This window comes from Furipterus horrens, unplaced genomic scaffold, assembly GCF_987537825.1.
Source record: "Furipterus horrens unplaced genomic scaffold, mFurHor1.1.pri manual_scaffold_4, whole genome shotgun sequence".
Classification (NCBI taxonomy): domain Eukaryota; kingdom Metazoa; phylum Chordata; class Mammalia; order Chiroptera; family Furipteridae; genus Furipterus; species Furipterus horrens.
In genome coordinates this window covers 185,166,046-185,192,239 of record NW_028327174.1, presented here as the reverse complement: position 1 = coordinate 185,192,239, position 26,194 = coordinate 185,166,046, and the positions used below count along the sequence as shown (strand labels likewise).

At 38.3% G+C, this 26,194-nt stretch overlaps 1 protein-coding gene and 1 non-coding gene across 2 annotated transcripts in view; both read left to right on the top strand.

Moving 5' to 3' along the window:
* The window catches only part of SVEP1 (sushi, von Willebrand factor type A, EGF and pentraxin domain containing 1), a 164,422-nt gene extending 139,381 nt beyond the window's left edge, over nucleotides 1-25,041 (top strand). The window contains exons 40-48 of the mRNA XM_090274555.1: nucleotides 357-512; nucleotides 5,751-5,814; nucleotides 9,210-9,383; nucleotides 10,827-11,003; nucleotides 14,477-14,647; nucleotides 16,171-16,266; nucleotides 18,036-18,131; nucleotides 20,214-20,307; nucleotides 24,670-25,041. Of these exons, the coding sequence (XP_090130681.1) occupies nucleotides 357-512; nucleotides 5,751-5,814; nucleotides 9,210-9,383; nucleotides 10,827-11,003; nucleotides 14,477-14,647; nucleotides 16,171-16,266; nucleotides 18,036-18,131; nucleotides 20,214-20,307; nucleotides 24,670-24,691 (1,050 nt within the window). The 3' untranslated portion in view covers nucleotides 24,692-25,041. The remainder of the gene's footprint in view (nucleotides 1-356; nucleotides 513-5,750; nucleotides 5,815-9,209; nucleotides 9,384-10,826; nucleotides 11,004-14,476; nucleotides 14,648-16,170; nucleotides 16,267-18,035; nucleotides 18,132-20,213; nucleotides 20,308-24,669) is intronic.
* LOC150013537 (U6 spliceosomal RNA) lies at nucleotides 20,530-20,634 on the top strand. Its single transcript, XR_016510934.1, has one exon. It is a non-coding gene; the product is annotated as a U6 spliceosomal RNA (small nuclear RNA).
* Nucleotides 25,042-26,194: the final 1,153 nt, after the last annotated feature.

The following is a 26,194-nucleotide window of genomic DNA, read 5'->3' as shown; positions in this document are numbered from 1 at the left end:
TTTGTGAAATATAAGAATACATTGGTACATCATGGAACATTTGCATCATCCACCCAGTCCTCGTGCATCATAATGAAATCATACTTGGTGTTATTGGTTTTTCAATGGATTTTATTAGGAAGAAAATGCTTGTTTTGCATGTTGAAAAAATGTCCAAAATTGTGTAGCAATGACTATAAAGGCCATAAAATAATTAATGTGTTCTTGAGACCATGGATAATAAGTAGCAGAAGTAGGACCAAATTCCACAGTACATTGTTTTGACTATCATTTTGGAGATTATTCTACTATACAATCAAATTTACAGACTTTTTCATTCATACCATTTAACTTATAATTTGTTATTTGTTACTTAGCTTGATGGCACCTGGGAGCCGCCTTTTTCTGATGAATCCTGCAGTCCAGTTTCTTGTGGGAAACCTGAGAGTCCAGAATATGGATTTGTGGTTGGCAGTGAATACAGCTTTGGAAGCACAGTTATTTATCAGTGTGAACCTGGTTATGAGTTAGAGGTGAGTGAACAAACTGTTTAAGCAGAATTAATTTGCATTCCAACCTACTTGGGAACATTTTTAGTGTTAACACTGATTTTTTTTCACTGGTTTTGGTCCTAAAGTATTATTTTATACTTTGTTACATTTTACCCTAATTCTTTACAAGAAATATTTAAGGTGACTTACAATATTAAAAAGCAAAATAAGTCTTGAATTTAAAAACTCAAAGCCATGAAAAGGAAGAAGTTGGTATGCCAACCACAAGACTGATACTCTTACTCCTATTGGTCCTGTAAGCCTGTGTTTCAGCCTCCTGTTAGTCATACTCTGCACCAAAGCAGTCTATCTGTCACCACAGGGATGTGACCTTAGGGATTTAGGTGTGCAAAGCTAGGATTTCCTTAAGGTGGGTTCTAATACCTAGTCAGGTTCTTCATTGAGATGCCAGGTTCCACATGGCACATCTGGCCTGAAAAATCCTCATAGCAGTTCTAACCAAATGCCAAGTGACCTGGTCTGTAATATTAAAACACCATCATTGCCCTGGCTTTTGGGGGGATCATCCCCAAAAAGCAAAAGGTTGCCAGTTTGATTCCCGGTCAGGGCATATGCCTGGGCTTTGGGTTTGGTCCCGGGTTGTGGCGCGTGCGAGAGGGCAACCAATCAATGTTTCTCTCCCCCCTACTCCCTCCCTTCCCCTCACTCTAAAAATAAACAAAATCTTTTAAAAAACCCATTGGCAGCACTGAGGCCTCCCTATTTACTTTGATGAAAATGCTGCAATCATTTTGCTGAAAGTATAATGATATCAAACTTGGAAATTTAAGAAATCTGTCTTAATGTTGTCATCTGGTTTCTCAAGAAACTTATTCCCTGTTTTTATTGTTGTAGTGGTATTTAAATATAGGTTTTGCAGAAGTGTTTGTTACCAGCGGTCTGTTAAATTTGTGTAGTGCGTTCCATTTTGTGACCACAAAATCAAAGAATTGACATAAAATAGGCCCATGAACTCTGGAACTAAGCTAATATAGATCATACTCAAATTCTTCAAAAGACTGAAAAAAAAAGAAAAGAAAGAAAGGATAATAACAGTGAATTGCAGTTGGGAAGTTTTCCTGCTTTTGTAACCCAGTTGTTCTTCATACAAGGGTACTAACCTTGCAATTTGTTAAGAAAAAGAAAAGTGGTATAAGATTTAATCAAACATGTAGAAATGACTGATGAGTCATTAAATTTGAGGAAGTAGATAATTGTCCATAAAATTTTTTGGAAATGTCCAGGTGTTAACTACAAAATTGAAAGAGCTGCTGTAGCCATTGTTTTCATTCCAAGCTACATGTTAGAATTGCCTGAGAAGTTTTTAAAAATACATTAATGTCCAGTTACTTGCAGAAATAATCAATTCCAGGTCTGAGACAAGAAATGTAAAAGCTTAGCCTCGAAAATCTTGTCACATGAGATAGGTGACAACCAATCAAAGGCTCCATGTTAAAAAAGGCTGAGGAACCAACTGAAAAAGGCTCCCACAGCCAGAAAGAGACCACTTTAACATCAATAAGGATAATAACTTCAATGGATGGAAACACGCCAAATGTGTCATGAATAGTACTAAACTTAAAATAATGCTAAAAACATCATTTGGTAACTGTAGAGAATGCTCATGACAAACTCATTATTTTGAAAATACAACAGAAATTGGTTTTTTCAAGGCCACCTAGACTGCTAGACAACCTAATAGACGATGAAGGAGAAGTTCCTTTTTATAGAAGCATTCCAGGTAATAAATTATAGAATATAAATCCCAGAATTTGCAACTTATACATATTAATGGGTTTAGGCTATCATCATCATAGCTACTGATGTCAGAAAACAAAACAGAGGCAACCAGACATTATGTGCCTCCTGATGGATAAACGCACCATTGGAAAAAGTCCTGCCAAAAAAGAAAATTGAATTTGAATCTTGTCCAGTCTCTAAATCCAACAGCCAGTGTCAGAGGCAGAGGAACATGTTAAGTGACACCATAGTGAAGCAATGGGAAAATTTCTGTCTATGGAAATATTTACAAATAAGCCAGTTTCCTGTTTTCTGGAACAAATAAATTGACAGGGTTAAGAGGAGAGGAAATAGAGAAACAACCTATAGATTTAAAGAACTATATAAGAAATATATAAACCATGTGGCCCTTCCTTTGGTCTAGATTTAAGTAAATTGTCAAAAAATAATTTATGCAACAATTGAAAATTTGAACACTAATTGAATATTAATATTCAGGAATCATTACTTTATGATAAGATGATGTTATTGTGGTTATAATTTTTCAGAGCTCTTATATTTTAGAGATGCATCCTGAAATAATTATTAAGTGACTTGCTCTCTGGGATTAGCTTCAAAAGAATGTGGAGTGGGACTTAAATTAGACAAGCTGACCTTGAGTCAATTGTGTAAACTGGGTGACGGCTACATGGAAGTATGTTATACTCTTCTTTCTACTGTTATACTTTTCACACGCTTCAATTTTCCCATAAGACACAGTTTTTAAAATGCAAATGACTATTCTCAACCCAGACTAATTAATTCATTATCTCTGTTGGTTGGATCTAGGGCAGAAGTATCTTATTAAAAGTTCCCCAGTTGATTCTCATGTTTAACCAGGACTGAGAACCACTAATCTGAGACATTTCTGGGTTTCTCAAAGTGTGCTCCAAGAGCCAGTTCCTTGAGAATCTTCTGGGACATTCTTAAAAGGAGTGAATACTCCTAGGCCAAGACCTTCTGAACCAAACAGGACTTGGGGATTTGTGTGTTTGACAAGTATCCTAGATACTAAAGGTAAGTGGAAGGGAAAGTGGTTGAGGAGAGGGCCTTGGTGCTGGCAGACCTCTGTTACAGACCCTTGACTCCTGCTGGATGAAAGATGTTTGGGAACCAACTGAATCTCTCTGAGCCTCTGTTTCATCCTGTCCATGATAGAAACGCAATAACCACTTTTGCAAAGTTACTGTGAGGGCTGGAGATAAAGAAATGATGTGGTTAGCATGGCCTTTTATGCATTGTCTGAGTTCATTATGGGGTAGTTACTATAATCACTTTCAGTATTTGTATTATTACCAAAATCAGACAAAGCAAGTAGGACAATTAATGTAGACCATGTTCAATTATTCTACTATGTAAGTAAGTTGTCATTTACATGTAAGGTACACAACTTTTTTGAGCTTTCTAAACCTCAAAATTTTTACTGCACATGAAATCTTTTTGGAATAAAAATTACTATAGGCAACTGGGAAATAAATGAAAATACAGACCTCAAAAATGAGATAGTCATGTTATAGAATCATTGCTAGTGAGCGATAAAGTGGTTGCTATGATTCTAAAACTTAATATAACTATCTAACCTAATTGTTGATTAAGCAGGTACATTGGGTCAAAAATAATAATTTAATTCTAATCTGTATCTAAAACTCCAGCTTAATTAATAAAAAACAAGATATATACAGAAAGAGAAAAAAAAGAAAGAAGGAAAAGCATGACAAAATTTGCAGCTTACTGAGGAGGGAGCCAACAGATGGTGTTTGATTTTTTTTTTACATCAATAGTTACAGAAAATAGATTTTGAGTGTTTACTGGCATTAAAATCAGCATAGTCGAAGCAGAATATTATTGAAATCATTAGTGAAAAGAGAACATGGAAAAATAGTACTGGGAAAAATACTAAACTATGAATTAAAATTACTCGAGTATACTCTACTCTGGAAGAACCCACATAGTTGGGGAGTTAGCTGGCTTTTATGGCTTACCATATACTTCCTCAAAATTAATAAAAAATAAATCACAAACTAGATTTGTATATTTTCTTGTGCATACATAAGTATATAAGCCTAGAAAAGTATAGCAGATATTAACGGTGTTTATCTCTGGATGAAGAATCATGGAAAACCTTCTGTTTTTCTATTTTCCAAACTTTTTATAATCAACACATTTGGTTTTTCAATAAGAACAAAATAATGAATATGTACTTTTAAGAAATATTTAATTTTATGGAATGAATTATTTTCTTGGAAAGTTAGGACAGTATCCTTCCATCCAAGTCAATGGAGTTTTAACATGGAAAGATTTATCAGTAATTAATCTGAAAACTCAGAGAAAATACCTTTAAATAAAAGAACAAGGGTGAAAGAAATCAGTCAATCTAGATATTAATCAAAGTCAAGGCGATAGGCTCTTTTCAGACATCTTGCTAATTTAGAACACAATTTCAAGGTGAGATATCCAAAGGGCTCCAAACAATGAAAAAACATGTGAAAAAACTTACATGCTGGAGTTCATATATTCGACTCAGGGTCAAGGCCCTTAGTACATTACTGAAAACCTGATCTTTTTTAAATACATAATGTTACAAAAGTTTATTTATCTTGTTTATTATTCCATAGATTAGGTATTTAAAGCAATGAAAAGGATTACCCTTAAGAACACTGATGATTACCATAAAAGATAAGAAAAAAGGAAGAAGCAAAGACATAAAAATTATAACCAGAAATCAAACAACAGTCATATATAAGTCTATAACAGGTATAGGAGGCAAACCGACTGTACAGCCCCCAAGGGTAATGGGATATTGAAAAATATACAAAAGGTATATTCAGTATAGTAATTATAAATAAATTTTCAAGTAAATTATGTTCATTTTTCTCTGTTTCACAAGGCAGGGAAGTAAATTGTGAAAAGGTTTTACCCAAAATATTTAAAATTTTAAAGGCTTGAGTTCTTAATAGAGTAAGTTAATCGAGGATAAATTGCATTGTTGAAAAATGCAATCCTCATACCAATAAGATATCTTGGCATGTTTCAGGTTCAAGCGTGTAAAATAAACAATTTTGTTTTTTGCTGTACCTCAGGTATTAAAACATAGATTCAACTCCAAATATTTTTAAAATCTACTAAGCAAATATACCTCTTTGCATTTCAAACACATTCTCCAGTCTCAACTATTGGTTATAACTAGTTGTCATTGAAACAAAGTGAAACAAAGCCTGTGCTTTAATTGCACTAGTCAGGCAGGGGATGCATTTTGAAGTAATTTGATGAAAACCTTTTTACGAATCTAAACCTACCTCTTAAACTATATTTATTTGATGAGCTTTTTCAGCATTCCAATGCCAAGAGATTCAAGTTCCCAGCTCTGATTACTTTGCATTCCTCTGTTGTCTTTTCATTGAAGAGTAAGGATCTTGTTGATTTTCCTTCATTGATTCACAGGGGAACATTGAACGTTCCTGTCAGGAGAACAGACAATGGAGTGGAGGGGCAGCAACGTGCAAAAGTAAGTCAAACGGCACTTCACGGTCCCAAAAACGATACTGAGGACACAATAATGATGTGACTACAATGTCTTTATAAATCAATTTGGTCATTTAAAATTGACCCTGGCCTTTTACCGAAGGACACCAAACCAATAAAAGGATCAAAACCTGTAGCTGAGATTAATGATTACATTAGACTAGAGCACAGGATGACTGACTCTGGAATGGCAAACATTTTGTTTAGAAACTAGTTAATTATTGAACTGATTCGCATTTTGTGTTTTCCTCCCAAATAATTGTAACTTAGAAAGCTTAGATCTTTTGATTTTTGGTGACAGTACTGACCAATACTGACATCTTCTTAAAGTGATGCTGGCACATGTGTCAAATAAATGAATAGTCACATTTTCATGGATTTTACGTTAACTCATTTTATGAAAAGAGTCAGTGTATTTAGCCAGATGTCGGTTAATTCACATGACTTTATTCCAGTATATGGCCCATATGATTCCTCTGCCAAAGGCAGTGTTTTTCTACAAATCAATCAATGTGGAAAGCTTCGAGATATTTTTTCTCTTAATAATCCTGGGGGACCCCCATCATCAAATTTTCAAACCCAGAAGGGCCTTTCAAATATTTTAGTCTAAGCAATTTTTCAGGTGATCTAGCTGGACTACATTGGACTATATCAAGATGAGTAAGATTTATTCTTCTTGCTAAATGAGTAAATGGGGCTACGAGAGGTAAACTGACCTGCCCAGTATCATAAATTTATTTGGTGGCAGAGGTGTCATCGGGACTCTTAAGTACTTGAATCTGGGGTAGATTATCCAGTTGATTTCATGTATATAGAAATCTTAAGTCTTTTAAGAAATATTATATGGTTGAAACTCAATGGAGGATATATGATCTTTTGGTTCTCAAAATAGAAAAATATTTTTAAAAAACATTGAGTAACATATCCAGTCACAGAAAGGCATCATTGGTCATTCCTGATAATAGCATTTTTATCTCAACTGTTTATGATGAAACAGTGTGTGTGTGTGTGTGCAGAGCAGCGGGGAGAACAGGGAATGAAAAGGAAACATGATGCCTGCACAGGAAACATGAAGGAATTGTTTCAATTTGCAGCAAGTTTAAATCAAACTACAATGTCAATGGTTAGTACAGCTTTTCTCTGAAATGCAAGAGAAAAAAAAAGCTCTACTGGAATCCTATTATTTTCTGTGGTTTTCTTTTCTTTTTCTTTATAATTATTAAATAAATAATACAAGTGCTTTGCAAAAAGAAAATAATAGTTTTAATTCCACCACTCAGGGACTAAAAACTCTTGATATTTTTATATACTGTATTGTGTGTGTGTTTTTTTTTCCTAGGCATATAAAATATACAAAATATATTTTGGGGAAAAATAATGCTCATTCTGAGCATCCTATTTGAAGGATCCTTATATAATATTTATTGTTATTAAATATATCGCTATCTGTATCCATCAGATTTCAGGGAAGCCTGCTCAAGTTGGTGGGTTCCCTCGACTGCTGCTCCTCAGAGGGTGGCCCATGGGACCAGCAGCCCCAGTAGTACCAGGGATCTTGCTAGAAATGCAGAATCTCAAGCCACACCCCAATCCTACTGAATCAAAATTGCTATTTTTAACAAGACCTCTAGATGATTCCTAGGCACAGCACAGTTTAAGAAGCAATGCCTTGGGCCTATGGGTTTTAGCCTTGCGCACATTGGAATATCCTGGGAGCTTTGAAAAATCCCTTGCCAGTTCTGCACCCTGTATCAGTTAGGTCAGAATCTCTGAGATTGGGACCCCACATCATTATGTTTTTAAAGCTCTCGGGTGATTCCAGGGTACAGCCACAGTTCACATCTATGACTCTAGCACTCATCAGGCTGTAAGAAGCCCAAAGAAGTCAGCTAGCATCTAATCTAGTGGCTCTCAATTCTGAGTGAGCACTAGAATCATTTGGGGAACTTTTTAAAAAGTACCAAAAGCAAGGCCACAGTAGCAATTCGGAGTCACTTGGTCTAGGACAGGGCCCTCAGCGTAAAGCTCCCTGGGGACTCTAATGTACAGCCCAGGCTGAGAATCTCCTCTATCTTCACGAAGATCATAAAGTCAAAACTCAAACCCATTTTTAAGATTCTAGAAAGGATGATCCTGCTATCATCCTAGCACATTCCTGTTTGTAATATTTCTCACAGGTGCACAACCATGATGTGTAACTACACAAAAACTTGCCTTCAGTTTATGGAGTCTATATCCATGGGAGGCATGTAAAGTGTTCCTTACCTCAATTTTCAGAGGTGCTCATGATTCCCTGTTCTTCCTATTTTCCTATTATTTTTACCTTCTAACAGTTTTACCTGTTATCTCTGTTTACAAGCAGTATAACCTTGATCAAATTATTTCACCTCTCTGAGCCTCACTTTTCTGCTGTGAAATGAGATCATCTCAGAGTTATGAGTAAGGATGTAGAGGTAGCCAACAAACAAACAAAAAAAGAACACCCAGTTAAATTTAAACATCAGACTAAAAATGTTTCTTAATATAAATATCCCACACAATATTTGGAGCATACTTATCCTAAAAATTTGTTCGTTGTTTAACTGATATTCAAATTTAATGGATATACAAACTGGACAGTCTGTATTCTATCTGGTCAACTCAAGTTGTAAGAAATAAGTTTGGTAAAGTCTGGAAAGTCCTTGGCCATGGAAACAACAAATGAGAATTCCTTTGTTTTACCCACGTGCTCATCCATACCCCCAACAATATTAACAACAACAATATTTAGGTATTAATATACATAAAGATAGCTAGAGTCGATTGGGGAAAATAGCAATCTTTAATTGCCTGGATGCACAGTATTCCCTCACTTATCGCGGGTATTACGTTCTAGATGCCCCCGTGGTAGATGAAAATCTGCGAAGTAGGAACCTTACATTTATTCTAGTATTTATATATATATTAAGGCTTTATAAACCCTTCCCACACTTATAAGCTGTTCCCAGTCCCTTATTAACCTTTCCCACTCCCTTATTAACCTTCCCCACATTTATAAACACTACTTATGTTCTTAAACATATTCTACACTCTTAAACCTACGTAACTTTAACAACATACAAATACAGTACCGCAAAGTCCCACAATATAGTGAAAAATAATTTAATATTTTTAAAAATCCCGTGATACAGTGGGGCCGCGATAAGGGAACCATGATATAGAGAGGGACCACTGTATTACTATAAAACTTACGCATGCTGGGGATTTTTCCTTTTTCAATATGTATCATTGTGCCTCACACGTGAATGGACTATAATATTGCATACGATGCGCTGAGTGCCTTTAGCAATTGTAGCAGAAGAAGCACCTAATAGGAGGCTTTTCTCTTTTTCTTTTTAGAGACGAGTTGTGAAGCTCCACTTGTGTTTCTGAACGGGAAAGCCGAAGTTCAAAACACCACCGCTGGACCCAGCGTGGTGTATTCCTGCGACAGAGGCTACAGTCTTAAAGGGGCGCCTGAGGCATATTGCACTGAACGGGGGACCTGGAGCCACCCCGTGCCTCACTGCAAACGTGTGTGTTGACTTTAAGAGAGATTTTAATCCGATTCAGTGTCATGATTAGTTCCCCAAATGTTTAAAATACAGAGGACACTCCACTGATAAATGATATTGGCCCAGAGAAAGCAATCTGTGCCTACCCAATCCAAATACTATGCGATATTTAAAAAATCTTCTTGTATTTTCTAAAATATCTCATCCAAGAATCAGCTTTGATCAGACACCCTGGCTATTTACAAATTTAAGGCACTAAGAAAAATTCAGCATCATGAAAAAGATTTGACATAACTGTATGAATAATGAATTTGATTGGGGATGTGAAATGGGTGCAGAAAGAAAACATGTTTAAGGTGCAATATTAATAAAGAATGCATAAATATAGTACATGAAGATAATTAGTTGTAACCACTAGAATGAAAACCATATTCATGAGCAAGGTATAAAGCAGTGGTTCTCAACCTTCCTAATGCCGCGACCCTTTAATACAGTTCCTCATGTTGTGGTGACCCCCAACCATAACTAAAGCATTGTGATTAATCATGGAAACAATATGTAATTATTTATGTGTTTTCCAATGGTCTTAGGCGACCCCTGTGAAAAGGTCGTTGAACCCACAAAGGGGTCGCAACCCACAGGTTGAGAACCGCTGGTATGAACTGAGAGAGCTCTGGTTACTGTTTGAAGTGTTGGGATGCAGTGACTGAGCCTTTAGGATTCAGCTCCACCAGCCTCCCCCACAAAGATGTCCTTCCTGCCCATTGAAAATCAAAAACACTGTAATTGCCTGAACTATGTGTTGATACATGTGTCACCCAGTTGCAATTTTTAAAAAATCCTTCCCCTATCACTTCCAGTTTATCCTGCAGGCCTAGAAAGATGAATCCATTTTTGTCAATAAGCCCTGCAAACCCTACAGTTTAGGTTCTGATACCCTGGTTATAGCAGGGTGAGTGCAAAGTCATATTCAACTCACTTAAATTAGATATGCCTGATGATTCTCTGGCTCATCCTGCTGAAGGGTAGTCAGTTAAAGAAAGGTGACAGGGGAAGCATTTACTCTGTGTTCTCAATATTCTTCAAATATTAAGGGACTGTTTGATACAACTTCTCGGTTTCTAGCATGCCTTTTGTTTCCTCGGTGCTGATCAAAACACAGTCTGAAAACTGCTGTAGGCGGTATCAGACAATTATTGAATTTGACATCTTAGAGGCTGAGACCCATGTGTTAGTGGTTGAATACCTTGGTGTTCTCAGATCTTATCTAATTTTATCCTTCCAAATAATCACATGGGGATGCCAAACAAGTCAGCATTTAATGTTTGAAGTTGTACATTTTTAAGCCTCATGCCATCATCACTTAAAAGCCGACTCCTACAGGGCTCATCGTCTGCCTTCAAAGAAACAAATTAAGAAAAGAGGGAAAACATCAGTAAGCATTTTCTTTTCTCTTTGACAGCAAATCCGTGCCCTGTCCCTTTTGTCATTCCTGAGAATGCTCTGCTTTCTGAAACGGAGTTTTATGTTGATCAGAATGTGTCTATCAAGTGTAGAGAAGGCTTCCTGCTCCAGGGCCAGGGTGTCATTACCTGCAACCCCGACGAGACGTGGACACAGACGAGTGCCAGATGTGAAAGTAAGTTGACAGATGGGATCCAGTTAACTGCATTAGTTCAGAATCTGTGAGACTATTTTCAATCAGGTAACTTAATTGTAGATCTTTAGATCTGCCTTATCGTGTTCATCAGCTTCTATGTTGATAGTTTGAAAAATTCTTTAAAAAACCTTTGAATTCCAAACATTAAAAGAAAAGTTTCCAGAACTAGACTAAAACCCACCTGACCAGGATGCACTGAGCAGATTTTTGAAATGTGGTCTTCTAAGATTAAATCTTCTAATGTTAAATCTAAAATACAATGTTTCTCCACACTCTCAAGTTCCAAACTCTTCTTTAATCAGCTGTGAAGGCTTTGCAATACATAAATTATTTCACTGTGGTTCTCAAACTTGAGCCTGCATGAAAACCGCCTAGAGGCCTTCTTAAAAACAGAGTGCAGTCCCCTGCTCCCCAGAGACCGAGAGTTTCTGATTCAGTAGTTCTGAAATGAGGCCTGAGAATTTGCATTTCCTTTTTTTTTTTTTCCACTGTGTGGTTGCCTCTCACTTGCGCCCCCAACTGGGGACCTGACGTGCAACCTAGTCATGTGCCCTGACTGGGAATCGAACCAGCGACACTTGGCTCGCAGGCCGATGCTCAATCCACTGAGCCACAGCAGCCAGGGCTAGAATTTGCATTTCTAACAAGTTCCAAGGTGGTGCTAATGACGATACTGTGGGTGCTGGGACCACAGTTTGAGAATGTCTGGGCTGGCACCATGTTGATACATAACACGCAGTCTGGTAGCACCTTTTGCTGCCTTGTTACAACTCTCGACAGTTTCTACACTTAAGACATCTCCCCTGCCCAACATCCTGCCCTCCAGCCTTCCTTGTAATCCAGGGTACCCCCTCTACAGCGATCAGTTAACAAATATTCATTGAGTTGAACCAGACGCAAGGCTACGTAGTATAAGACTCTATTATGCCTACAGTGGGCTCCCTCTTCAGGACGCTTGCACTGCAGTCAGGGAGATAAGAAACGTGCGTGTGAAGACCACAGGGAATAGAGAATCAGAGAAGACCTAGGCTTGAATTCTGTCCTCCTAACTTTCTAACTCTAAATGTATGCTAGTTCTCTAGCTTCTCTGAACCTAGGGCTCTCGTGTCAAGTACTAGTACCAATACCTACTTTAAAGGTTTTGACTTGAAGAGTGAGTGAGTTGATATATATTAGTAATATCTCCTTACGGTAAGAGATATACCAGTAGCACAAGTCCTTGAATTTCCAACTGGCAGCCTCCTGTGGGATTAGAATTTTTATGTTATTCCAGGAAAGTGTGTATTACAAGTGGCCTGGTTCTGCCCCCATATTCTCACATTGGTCATGGCTCCTTGAGACTTACCCCTCAGGGCAGCAGAAGAATGAACAGGAGAGACATGCACTTATTACAAATGCTCCTTCGGGGCACGCTTAATCATTCCTCGGTGCTCTTGAGAGGATCAGGGGTTGCCTTAGAGAGGAGACCATTTCTACTCTTGTTTGTGTTCCTCAATCTTTTTTTGTGTGTTTTCTATTAGACCAGAAGTCTTTGGCTTAGAACAGAATATCTTGCCGGAAGAGCCTTGAGCAGCCACTTTCCTCATTCTTTTCACCTCCTCCTGTTATGTACTCCTACAAATCAGGGATTGAAATTTAATGCACATGAGAACCACCCAGATGCAGACTCATAAACTAGAAATCCCAGAAATCTGCATGTTTAATGAGAAGCCAAGGTGATTCCCATACAGGGGGTCTGAAACCCATGCTTTGATAACCACTTGTATAGACCACCCATCGGCTCTCCACAATCTTGCTGCAGGCTGCTCCCCAGCCTGGAAGCCCTTTCTCTCCAATACACTGGAACTTTGCAACCTCATCCAAGAGCCACTTGCATTGTGATTCATACCCTCACATCCTAAGTGTAATTAGTTATATTCAATCTAGTCATCATACTTTATATTACATTACTAATGTACATTCAATTTAAGGAATTCAAATTACTCATTTTTTCTACAGCACAGTTTCTGATACACAGTAGGCATTAATCGTCAGCAGCCGTCCGTCTCGAGAGACGATGGTGTAGCTTCTTAAGAGTCTATCTGCACTGCCGAGAATGGCTGTGCAGTCCGACTCGGGAGTGACACGGTATCTGTCTCCTCCCGTGTCACTCCGATGACGCTGGAGTGTCCTCTCCAGTGAAGCTGAAGCTACAGAGCCTGGGCAGGGTGATATGGAGGGTCTGCTGTTGCCCATGCAGCAGACCCCCCCTCTCTTCGCAGCTGAAGGGTCCAAGGGAAAGACGGAGTCAATACAGCTTGGCTTCAGGTGCGCCGCAGGAGTTGCCGGTGTTGACTACGTCAAACCGCCTTAGGGACTCCGGCTCCGGATTTTCTGTCGGGGTTTACTCCCTTAGCCTTTCCCCTGAAGAGGTATGCCGCAAGGCAGCGGAGGTTTTTTGGAGTCAGGCATTAATACATATGTGATATCCAACTGACTGAATTAATATTTTTATCCTCCTTGAAAAGAAAATGTAAAAGGATGGTACAAATGGACTATCCCCTCTGAAAAGTTTTGAATAATATCATGACCACTAAGTGGTATTTAGAAGCCAGTTTGTGAAGCTTCATTTAAGTTAGACTTAACACAAACTGGATACTGATGAGAGTCCTGATTCTAATCCAGTCCTTGTCTTGTGAGCTACCCCAGAACAGCTCTAGTTAATCTCAAGGCCTCTCATCAAATTCTCAAAGCAAAATTAGTTATAAACATTTTTTATTTAAATACATAATACATGTTGCTTTTAAAAGGTACAGTTATCATTCAGTCTAACACATTCCAAAGGCAGAGAGTCACTGCTTTACAGTCTTGAAACAAGGGAAGCTAATACAAAACCTTGAATGTTATAAACTTCATCAAGATGTGTAAACTCAGTATCTCTAGACTAGAGACAATAATCGTTCATTTGCTCATTTTTCAAATATGAGTTGAGCACCCGCTGCATGTCTGGCACTGTTGTGGGCACTAATAAAACAGCCTTGATGGGATACACAGTACTGCAATTAATGATTTTTATTTGAAAATAAGGGACAGCAAAAAACCCTCATGCTTCTTCTCTTCTAATTTGATAAGTGACCTGCATTGAAGTTATCTTGAAGCCACGTCTTTGGCAAATTACAAGAGCTCATTCTTGGCCTCCTTCAGATGACTTGCCTTGGGTTTAAAACAGCTCAGCTGCAACCTTTGAATCAGAAGACAAAATGTTTGATTGTGCATGTCTAATTTTTCGAGACAGCAGCAAATTATGCTTTTAGTTCCTAGTATCTCTTAGATATTTAGAGGTGAAAAGGTTGCCTGTATATATTTGATTTTTGCTCTTTAAATTAATTTAGTCTTAGAGAAGAGTCTGTGTTTTTTACATCCATGGGCTGCATTAGTAGCAAAGGCTTAATTGTTGTTTTGTTTTCCTGTAGAAATCTCATGCGGACCACCAAGTTATGTACAAAATGCGATTGCTCGGGGCGTACACTATCAGTATGGGGACGTGATCACCTACTCGTGTTACAGTGGATACATGCTGGAGGGTTCCCTAAGGATTGTTTGCCTAGAGAGTGGGAACTGGACGTCACCTCCTATTTGCAGAGGTAAGGGAAGATTTGAATGGTTATTTCATAGTGAAGCCGTAGTGAAATGTATATGGAAGTCTGACATGGACAACTAGTATGCATGCTATTTTATTTTTTCTTGTCTTTAAACTTTAACATTTGTGTCATTTTGCTCAACTTCATGGGCTTGAGCTTTGAAAGCTCACACATAGCTCTCTGGCCCAGCACACAGCCCCTTCCTGAGCCAGTCTTTTCTCATAATCTCAAGAGTATTCTCAGCTCTAAGGGGAACCGTGTCGTGTCTGGGCCCTGAGGGTACCTCTTGGACACTCAGATGTTTTAGCAGAGAGTTCAGTTCTACCCACCCATCTTAGGCAAGCCACAAGTACTATAAGGGATAGAGCAGCCCACCCAATGGTAGAATATAAAACAAGGGGTACCGGGCAGCCCCAGGGAGGCAGAGACCTACCCGCATGATATCCCTGGCCGTGTTTGGATTGGTGACCAGCACTCCATGTTCACAAAAGCACTACTCTCTCTTTATTTGCTGAATGGCATTTTCAAACCCAAGGATGAATTGTGTATGTGCGGTGAACAAAATCTTGCAGTAATAAGATTTTGTGCCTGAACTTCTGCAAAATTGGAAGAGGTAGATAATGAGGCATTCTAGTATGTCCTTCTAAAACTTATACTTTTCTAATAATATTTTTACAAATCATAATAATGGTTCCATTCATTCTACAAATATTCACTGAAAGTCAAGAACTATGCTAATGAACTGGGCAGACATATCCAAGGAACTAAAAGAATAATCAAATTGTTGGATGGGTTGGCCATGTGGCCCCATGGGCAATGATCAGATGTGGATTTTGGGTGAAAAATTCAAAGTCTTTAATGACTTGTAGGGGCAGGGAGAACAAAGATAGTCAATGAATGAGCCTGAAAAGTGGCAAGAGTTATTGCAGGAGAAAGGAGAGAAATTATCTGGAAGCAATGGAGAGGTAAGAGATCACCAGCACATGGGATGTAAGAAATGTGCAACCTTCTCCTAAGAGGGCTGCTGAGGAGGTGGCATCCTCAAAGAGTAGCCCAGGTTTCATTTAAAGTGAGAAGTCAAAATGAAAGTTGTGTGGTGTTGGTTTGGTCTTGTTTCTTTTCCTGTTTTAAGATAGTGTGAGGCAGTGGCAGCACCAAAGAGCTACTGGCCATCAAAGGCCACCTTTGGAAGGGCATGTGCTAACCTTCTAAAGGGTCATTCCCATGGTCCAGATCAAAAGGGACTGTTCTTGATATAAACCACCTTGTCCCCCCCCTACCCTGAATCTCCACAGTGCTAAAATCTTAATAACCATGATCTCAGAACTATCCACTCCTGGTTGTGGTCCTCCTGGGCCCCTCGTGTTCACCCCCAACCAAATCTTGAGATTTGGTTTTGTTTCTCTTTCTTAAAACTTAAGTCAAAGATATAGTGTATATTATGCGATATAACTGCACAATTCTATTCTCTGACAACCACCCTTCCATAATTCCTTAGATGTCTGACCATCCTGCTTCTTTCACAGCGGTCTGTCGATTCCCATGTCAGAATGGAGGTATCTGCCAACGCCCAAATGCTTGTTCCTGTCCAGACGGCTGGATGGGGCGCCTCTGTGAAGAACGTGAGTCTGCCGTCAAATCTTACTTTGAGTCCTGATCATTTGCCTGGAAGCTGCCAATTGAAAGTTGCCAGGGACTGGCTTTCCTGGTGGCAGGAATTCATTTGCTTATCCTCTAGCAGGACAGACCAAGCAGCTTAGGCTGATCTGAATATGTCAGCCAGTGGCAGGAGATACTAGAATATTAGTGACCATGAAAATACAGCGCAGATACATCAAGGCCATCTCCACACGCTTCCTGCACAAATTTCTCAGGGTCTTCTTGGAAAGGAGCTAGTAATAGAGGCTTTCCCAGCCTCGGTCTTCCTTCATCTCAAGTCCATTTATGTACTGTACTGCCCGTTGCTACAGCTGTAAATTCATGGCATTGCCTAACATTGTACTTTGCAACTCACCACTCACTCTCTTTCATTAAGGGCAGTGCTTTCCACTTAAGGAAATAAGGAAATTTGGCACTCCTCTATCTAAACAATGCTGGCAAATTAATATAGAATTTTGATTCTCATAGTAATAATACATTTCCATTTGAACTTCCAGGAGACTGTGAATAAGGGGTTTGAAATGTTTTTTAATGTCTAAACCACACTTTGCTTCAACATCTTAAAAAATATATTGAGAATAAAATGATTTCATGTTTCATTGGGAGTGGTATATGTAAATCACACTGAGTCGTTAATGTGATGGCCATTGGTCTAGATCAGTTTTTTCTAAGGCCAGACATTTTATGAGATTCCAAAGCTTTAAGTGTAACTATTTTAACTGGAAAGGAAAATATAAGATGGCAATAAACTTAGACCACTAACAAACAACTCACGAAAGCAGGTATTCTCGGGGTGATGAAGAATGAGGAGAAATTACATTGTTCCTTCCTCTTCTCCCCAGTCATTCCTTCCCATGTAGGGCTCCCACACTTGACCTGACGTAATGGCAAGAGTCCAAAGATTCGGGGCACATTTACCCTGGGGTACTTGGGGTACCCTAACAACAGGCTGTGCTTAGCTCACTGAGCATGTGCCTGCCCTCCTGCATTAAACCAGGGCTTCCCAAGCTTTAATGTGCACACAGCTCATCTGGGAGGTGTTGCTCAGTGCAGATTCTGGTTCTGACCTGAGATTTTGCATTTCTCGCCAACTGCTAGATAATGCCAATGCTTTTGGTTTGAGAACCACACTTCGAGTAGCAAGCCAAGAGACAACCTCACTCCTTTTAAACAGACTGATGCCTCTTTAAAGGGCTTCAGTAATTTCTAGTAGGAGGAATGCTTACCATGGAGGGTGTAGGAGAGACCTGGTTCAATCACCATCAGGCCTCAACTCTAAGGAAGTAAAGAGTGAGTTTTCCCATCACTACTAATGCATTGCCCCCAGCCTACAGGAGAGCCCCTCTGACTCCCATTCTCACATTTAGTTCAAGCCAAGAAGAGAGCCTCGAGGCAGCCAAACCCTCAGAGCACTGGATGTAATCTTTAATGGAAACTCGAAACTCTAATAAACATTCTGCTTACTTTGCGAAGGGAAAGCAAAGCACTTAGCAGATATTGATTACAGCATGTCCTCTCCAAAAGAGTGAACTTGGCATTAGTCATTACAGCAGGCTAAGGGGTCAGAGTTACTTTCCTAATTGTGTTTTCCCAATGATACTGATTCATAAACAGAACACATACGGGAAGATTCTCATACAAGTCTGTACTCCTCCTGGATAATATTTTTTGAACACATGAATGTACTTGAGTGTGTGTATTTTCATCACATCTTTTTTGCTCTCCTTTCTAGCAATATGCATTCTTCCCTGTCTGAATGGTGGTCGCTGTGTGGCCCCTTATCAGTGCAGCTGCACTCCTGGCTGGACAGGGTCCCGCTGTCATACAGGTAGGCCTCCTCTCATGCTTCGTTGTCTTGGTGACTTGGCTCCATGAAGGCACCTTTCAGGGTCCTGTGAGGGAGAAGAGCATCCAAGTTGACTAAGCTGTCATCCTTCTTCATGTCATCTGCTCTGTTTTGCAGAATTTAGAGAAAAACATTATGCAGAGATTTAGATTTTTTTTTTTTCTTTTTTTGAGTGCCAAGTTCAAGATGCTGGATTTTCTCTTGGGAGCAACAGAAGCCACTGAAGGGTTTTAAGCAGGACAAGCATGTAATCAGATTTTCTTTTAGAAAAGTGATTTTGGCAGCAGTGTGGAAAAATGACAGAAAGCAAGACTTACAATAGGGAGACCAGTGAGGAAGTTGTCAAAGCAGAATTGGCGAGAGGTAATCAATCAGGAGAAATGATAACCCCAAATGATAGATTTGAGAGAAGTTAGGGTGGGGAATCAACACTACTTGGTTATAGGTTTTATTGAGGGAATAAATGTCTGAGAAGAGACAACACTGGTATTTCCAGTGAAGGGAAGATGATGCCATTTACTGAGACAGAGACCCCAAGAGGAGCAGGTTTGAGGTTTAGATAAGGAGGTAAGTATTGAATGTTTTGAGAGGCCTTCGGAATATACAAGGAAGAGGTCTGATAGGCAGTTGGGTAATGGTTTAGGTTCCCAGAAGATACATCTAGATTGAAGATAGAGGTATGTAGCTCATTACTGGAAAACATTCATGGGGAAATAAGACTCTGAAGGAGACACATGGCATAAGATGGTGGCTCAGAATGGAACATCGGGGGGATCCCATGATACAGGGAAGGAAGGAAGACTATGTTAAACTTTTAGACAGAAAAGTGAAATTAATAACCAAGTTGTTAGTACAGTCAGGCACCACGAAATCATCATGCTCCTGAGGAGTAATATTTTTCACATTAGTAAGCCGAATATGTGGAGAGTTGGTTTTAGATTATTGGGTTTTATTTTTGCTATTTTTAAGCCTGCTTTGTTTCATAATTTCCCTTTTATTGTATTGCAAATACATCCATTCTGTTGCCCCACTCTTACTCTTAACTCATCAAGAGAGCTCCCCAAGGGCAAAGACTAATGTTTTATTTCTTGTCCTCTGTCTTTCCAACCCCGTGCATATCAAGGTCCTGGTGCTTGTTGGCATCCTCCCCATGTTGTATGAATGAATGAGTAAAGAAGTGACATCTATTTACATCTCACCAAAGATGAGCTGTTCATCTAGGGAAGCTTACTTTTCTTTCCAAACTATACTGAGACTGAAATGCAGATTGACATGTTTCTCATTTCCACTCTTCTCTCAATTTACTGTAGGGAGTTTTTCTTACTCTTTGATAGGTTAAACTTGCTGGTGTTAGGTCTTTATCAGTTTTTAGCATCCTTGGGTTCTTTAACAAATAAATTTGTGCAAATAAAGAGCTTGGTGATGAGACTGCAGATTTGTGAAAAAGATGCTTTTTTAGTAAATCCTTGGGTGTTCACTCAGGGTTCATCTGTGGCTAATTTTTAACTCTACTCCCGGTTCCATAATTCCAGTTTAAAATCAGTAAAAATCATTAAATATGTTTCCTAACAAAGACAAGGGATTTTGAATCATGTTTTATTTTAGACAACCCTTGTGCCTGATTTATTGTCCTAAGAGTTGCCGTCTGATGTAATGACTCAATTATAGAGTTCAGTGCTAGCTCCCTCAAGAGATTTACAGTCTAATTGAGCATATAAAAAGTTCACTGCTCAAAATAGGATGTCAAATTAGTTGCATAAATAAAAATATGAAAGAAGAGACAAGCCAGTGGGCTTGAAGTTATAGGAAAGATTTCAATACATAGGTAGAACTTAACCTGGGACTTAAATAGGAAAATTAACCAGCTTGGAAGGAAAAAGGGAGGTGATCCCACATAATGACTTGAGGTCAAGCAAAGTGGCAGAAATGCATCACGCAAACAGTCTATGAGGAATGCTGGTGACTGGAGCGGAAAATAGAGGCAAATCTTATTTACATGCTTCCGTGGGCATCTTAAGAATTGCTAAGTACTAATTAAATAAATGCATGAATTTTTTATCCTAGCTGTTTGCCAGTCTCCCTGCTTAAATGGTGGAAAATGCGTGAGACCAAACCGATGCCATTGTCTCTCAGCTTGGACTGGACATGACTGTTCCAGGTAAGACATTCGAAAACGAATGTTTATCCACAACATAAAGAGATCGAAATTCAAGTTAAGTTGTTCAAGAACCAGAGGTATCTTTAGTGTGAGTGTGAGCACTTTGAATGCAAATATATCCATTTTGAAATACACTCTCTAAATTTGAACTACAGCCAATGGAAAGAAATATTAGTTAAGGATTGACAAATAAAACTGATATCTCAAAAAATAATCAATCTTGAGCTCACTTTGGCAGCATAGATACTAAAATTGGAATAATAACAGAGAACATTAGCTTGATCCCACACAAGGATGACACAAATTCATGCAACGTTCCATATTTTTCCACAAAAAAGGGTTAAACAAATGAATTAACTGCCTTCTTGAATAGAAGATTGTATTCTTTATATTTGAGGATGTAAAATAAACAATAAACAATTCATTTTACTGACATTCATTTGCATTCCTAGTTACAATAAAAATAGCATTGAAATTGATGGTAAGAATTATTTATTTCCAAAGTCAAAAATCTTTTTTTATGTTTGTAGTGTGTGTGTGTGTATATATATATACATATATATATTCAGTATTAATTGCAAGAAAATTTATGTAAATATATTTTCTGTCAGTTGTTTTCCAATTTCTAACTAGATAAATATAGATGAGAAAAGAGCATCACAAGAATAAGTCAGAGGGTCCTGACTGGTGTGGCTCAGTTGATTGGGTGTTGTCCCGCAAAGCAAAAGGTCAACAGTTCAATTCCCAGTCAAGGCGCATGCTTGGGATGCAGGCCTGGTTCCCAGTTGGGGCACGTGCAGGAGACAAGCAATTGATGTTTCTCTCACACATCGATGTTTCTCTCCTCTTTCTCCCTCCCTTTCCCTCTCTCTAAAAATAAATAAAATCTTTAAAAAAATGAAAATAGTTTTAAAAATAACAAGATTTTTTAAAGTATTGATTGGCATACATTATAGTAGTTCTAAGTGTACAACATAATGATTTGATCTGTATATATATTGAGAAATGATCACAATAAATCTACTTAACATCTATCACCATACATAGTTAAAAAAATTTTCCTTGTGGTGAAAACTTTTAAGATTTAGTCTCTTAACAACTTCCAAACATGCAGTATAATATTATTAACTAATGTCATCATGCTGTACATTATATCCCTGTGTCTTGTTTATTTCGCAACAGGATGTTTGTAGCTTTTGACTTCTTAATTCATTTTGCCAACCCTCCCCTCCTCCACTTTCACCTCTGGCAACCACCAACCTGTTATCTGTATATATGAGTTTGATTCTGGTTTTGCTTTAAGATCCCACACTTCAGTGAGATCATATGATATTTGTTTTCTCTGACTTATTTCAGTTAGCATAATCCCTCAGAGTCCATCCTTGTTGTTGAAAATGGCAATATTATCTCATTTTGTATGGCTGAATACTATTCCAGAAGGGGAATTGCTGGATCATATGGTAGTTCTATTTTTATTTTTTGAGGACCCTCCCTACTGTTTTCCACAGTAGCTGAACCAATTACATTCCCACCAACAGTGCACAAGGGTTTCCTTTTCTCCACATCCTTGCCTTCCTTATCTTTTTGATGATACCCATTCTTACACGTGTGAGGTAATAACTCATTGTGGTTTTGATTTGCATTTTCCTGATGATTAGTAATTTCAGCTCCTTTTCATCTGTATGTCCTCTTTGGAAAAAAAAGTCTATTTAGATACTCTGCCCATTTTTTAATCAGATTGTTTGGTTTTTGGTTGTTGGGTAATATGAGTTCTTTACATGTTTTGGTTATTAACTCTTTATCAGATATATGATTTGCAAATATTTTCCCCCATTCCAGTAGGTTGCCTTTTCATTTTGTGGATGGTTTCCTTTGCTGTGCAAAAGTCTTTTAGGTTGATGTAGTCCCACTTGTTGATCTTTGCTCTTCTTGCCTTAGCTTTTGGTGTGAAATCCAAAAAATCATTTCCAAGGTCAATGTCAAGGAGCTTACTGCCTATGTTTCCCCATTGTATTTTCATGGCTCCTTTGTTGAAAATTAATTGACCAAGTATGCGTGAGTTTATTTCTGGGCTTTCTATTCTATTTCATTGATATATGTGTCTGCTCTTACGCCAATTCTATACTGTTTTGATTACTATAGCTTTGTAATATAGTTTGAAATCAGGGAGCATGATGCCTTCAACTTTGTTCTTTCTTCTTTCTCAAGATTTAAACTTTTCTAAACCTCAGGAAATGTCAGATATATTGTATCATACTGTGGATAAAATATTTTCAATGTTAAAATACTGTCCTCACAAAGATTGCAATGTTGGAATATTACCAGCTTTATTTTAAGACTTTCAGTATACATCATTGCATCACATCGCTTAGATTTGTAGCATGTACATTTACTTCCATCTAATGGGGCTCATTAAAAACAAAGGGCTATTTCCACATTCATTTTTTAAAATGGAAAATTCAGTTAACTGAAAATAACTCTTTCATTTCCTTTTATTTTGATTGGAATGTCAAAGTCAATTTGCAAAGACAAAAATCTATTTAAATACAAACTTAATTAACAAATAAAATGTCTTGTGCCAATGAATTTCCTCATATCATCTCAAGCATATGCCATCTCTACAGAGAAAAAAATAAACTGAACCCAAAAGAGCACATTTGGATTGTACAAGTATACTTAGAAGCTTCCAAGATAAAAATGATGGTTTTTCCAAAGAGTAGAGTTAAAAAATATTAAAAACTGGAATGCATTTCTTGGTAAAATGAGAGAAAATAAGAGAAAAATAGAAAAAAAGAAAAGCTAAAAGAAATAAGCATGACAGCAACTCAAAAAGGAACAGGAACTGTTTATAACATTCTTATAATTTTACACTTTATATTTCAACTCCTTCAAACAGACAAGAAAAGGAAATCCAGAGTTTGTGTGGTTCCCTAATATCAAAATACTCTCAAAGTAGTCTTTCTTGAGGAGAAAATATGGTCTAATAAAGAGAACAAAATTACATATTTATGCAAACGTTTGATAAAAGAATCCAAAAAAACGTGGCATATTACGCTGAGAAGTGTATCCCACGTTCAAGGAAAGGTCAACACTAACCCAGAGGACTGGGCAACTCCCCAGCCTCCACCCCCATTATACTGTGACCCATTTTTCTAGAAGATCTGGATTGGTTAGGACTAACTAATCACAACTCTAACTAGCCTAACCAAAGAAAGGAATTTGTTATCACACTAGAGGGACCTGGCATGGTACCCACGTGCACGGGATGGCTGAGCATCGGGAGGAGCAGACTGAGGACCTGAAAGCCACATGAAGCCTCTCCACCTCTGTCTCACCTTCTCTCTCCAGCATCTACTCCATGCTCTCTCTTGCTGCAGAGTGGTTTTCTCTGCTGTTCAGGTCATATGGAATGACAGAACTGCTTACAGCTCCGACATTTTGCATGTCATACTATAGTATCCACAGAAATAGTGTGCTGACCCTGTTTAAAAACCCAGGAGAAGAACCAACTAGTCCAGATGGATTCAGGCGCCCACCCTGGATGAGTCAACTGTGGCCAGGATGGATTATCTCATACTAATGTGAAGTCATTTTGTTAAAACTTTACCTTATCTTTGGATGAGGGGGAAAGGAAGCTGGCAATTTTCAGAAGAAAAAAAGGTAGAATATAATTCCCTGAAATGCGAGGGAGAGAACGCTTTTCTGAGAAATCAAAACAATAAATGTTTACCTTTTTTTTTCTTCTCTCCCACGAGACTGAGTACTTAAACAACTGTGTCTCTTATCATTAGCACAGGCACAAAAAATTAATGCTTAATAAGTGCTTGCTGTCAGATGGAGCAATTTCTGCACATCTGTGACAGCCCGTGAAGAATGCCCTGTAGCGTTCATTAAATCCCTCAACTGGTCATTTTCTCTACTGAGGAATGAAACTGACCTGGTATTATTTTCAGGTAGTTCAGTCCTTAAGAAGAGATTATGCTCCCCCTGATCTCTATGTGCCTCTTCAGAAAATTAATCCTAAACAAACACGATAAATTAAAAAGCTATAGACTGTTAGAGACCTTTGGGTTCATGATGCCCAAACCATTCATTTTACAAATGAGAGCTCTGTCATACAAGGAGCTAGTGAAAGGGCCAGGACTAAAACCCAGGTCTGCTGAATCTCAGATCTTTTCATAAGTTAGCATGTGTTCTTCAAGCCCCTTAGTTGTCTCAAGGAATGACTGCCGTGTGTACAAATAACACCATGGATAACACCCAGGTATCTGAGACTTTCAGTTCTGTTTTCATCAGCCCCCAAAGGGCTATTACCTCTTCAATTCAGTCTTTTCTGTTGAATCTCTTTGTTTTTTGTTCCAGGAAAAGGAGGACTGGGTTTTAACCACTGCACAACCAACCAGCTCTCCTAAAAGCAGGATCATCTCTTCCTGGTAGAGTCCTGGGCATCCTGGAACTTACGCAAAGAAATTCCAACTCGGTGCTGGCTGTTGTTTTGTTTAGCATACTTGTTAATTGGGGTTTACCTTTTTATTGTGTGTTATATTTTGTTATTCCTCATGACATACTTTCTTATGTTTCCATTTTTAAATATGCCTGTATTTTCTATATAAAGATATATTAAATAGATGCTGCTCCACTCTCACAAAATGTACATACTCTGCTGTCTATTGGGAAAGTTCCTGGTATACATTTTTATTCAGTTACTTAACATGATGTTTCAATTAAAATATATTTTGCTACTAAATAATATCTTGCTGGATAGCGCCATTTTGTGAGGTAGCCATGGAACAATGAAGAGAGTTAATGATTTCCATCCGTGCTTCTGGCATAATATAGGATCACCTGTAGTGTACCAAGAAATTACAATGAAAAAGATGCCTTCATTCTAGTTCCATCTGCTTTACAATATGTGTAGCAATGAAGGTGTCCTTTGATTTAATAGGAGAATAACTATTGGATCTACTAAATGGAATGCTGGCCTAGTACTGAGGTGAACCTGGCTGATTCCTTTCCTAACATTTAGAAAGCCATAGGCATCAACTTAGTGGATGAGGGGAAAGACATAATGACCGTGGCTCACAAAATAGTCTTCCCCTTCCTTCTCACATCTGGAATTTTTAAAAAATGCAAGCATTGAAAGATTAACAGAGAGCCCTTTCTGGGTCATAATTACATAATGACTCACTGCTTTGGGACAAAGATAATAGCAAATGGGAGGACAGGAAAAGGGAGGGGAAAATGCAAATGGAACAAGTTCCCTAGAACTCAGCTCCTGGTTTCACCTGCAAAAAGGAATCGAAGCTATCCAAGGAAGAACTGAGCTTCCACTCAGTCCCAATTCACCAAGGTTGTGGATTGTATCTCCGGTCAGGGCACATACAAGAATCAAGAATCAACCAATGAAGGAGTAAATAAGTGCAACAACAAATTAATGTCTCTCTCTCTCTCTCTCACCCCTAATCCTCCCTCTCTCTCTCCCCCTTTCCCTCTCTCTCTAAAATCAATAAATAAAAATAATAATAAATAATTATAATATTTTAAAAGACTCACAAATGAAACAAATATATTTGACTACAAAAATGTGGAAACTCCTCTAACAAGTCAAGAGTGAACATAAACTGAATATTAAAACCAAGCAAAAACATACATGACAAAATATTATTCTAAAATATTATTATTTAATCAATAGCTGAAGCGGATGGGCCTCACACACCCTAGGCTCGGTTGGAAGCTGCTCTGTCCAGCAGAGTCTTCATGACCACGGTGGAACAAACTTTTACTCAGGACACTTTATTATGTCCAATGAACAAGCTTTTACCCAGGACATTTCATTATGTCTGGGGGAAGGAAGGTGGCTGCCTTTCTAGTGGAGAACAGCGATTAG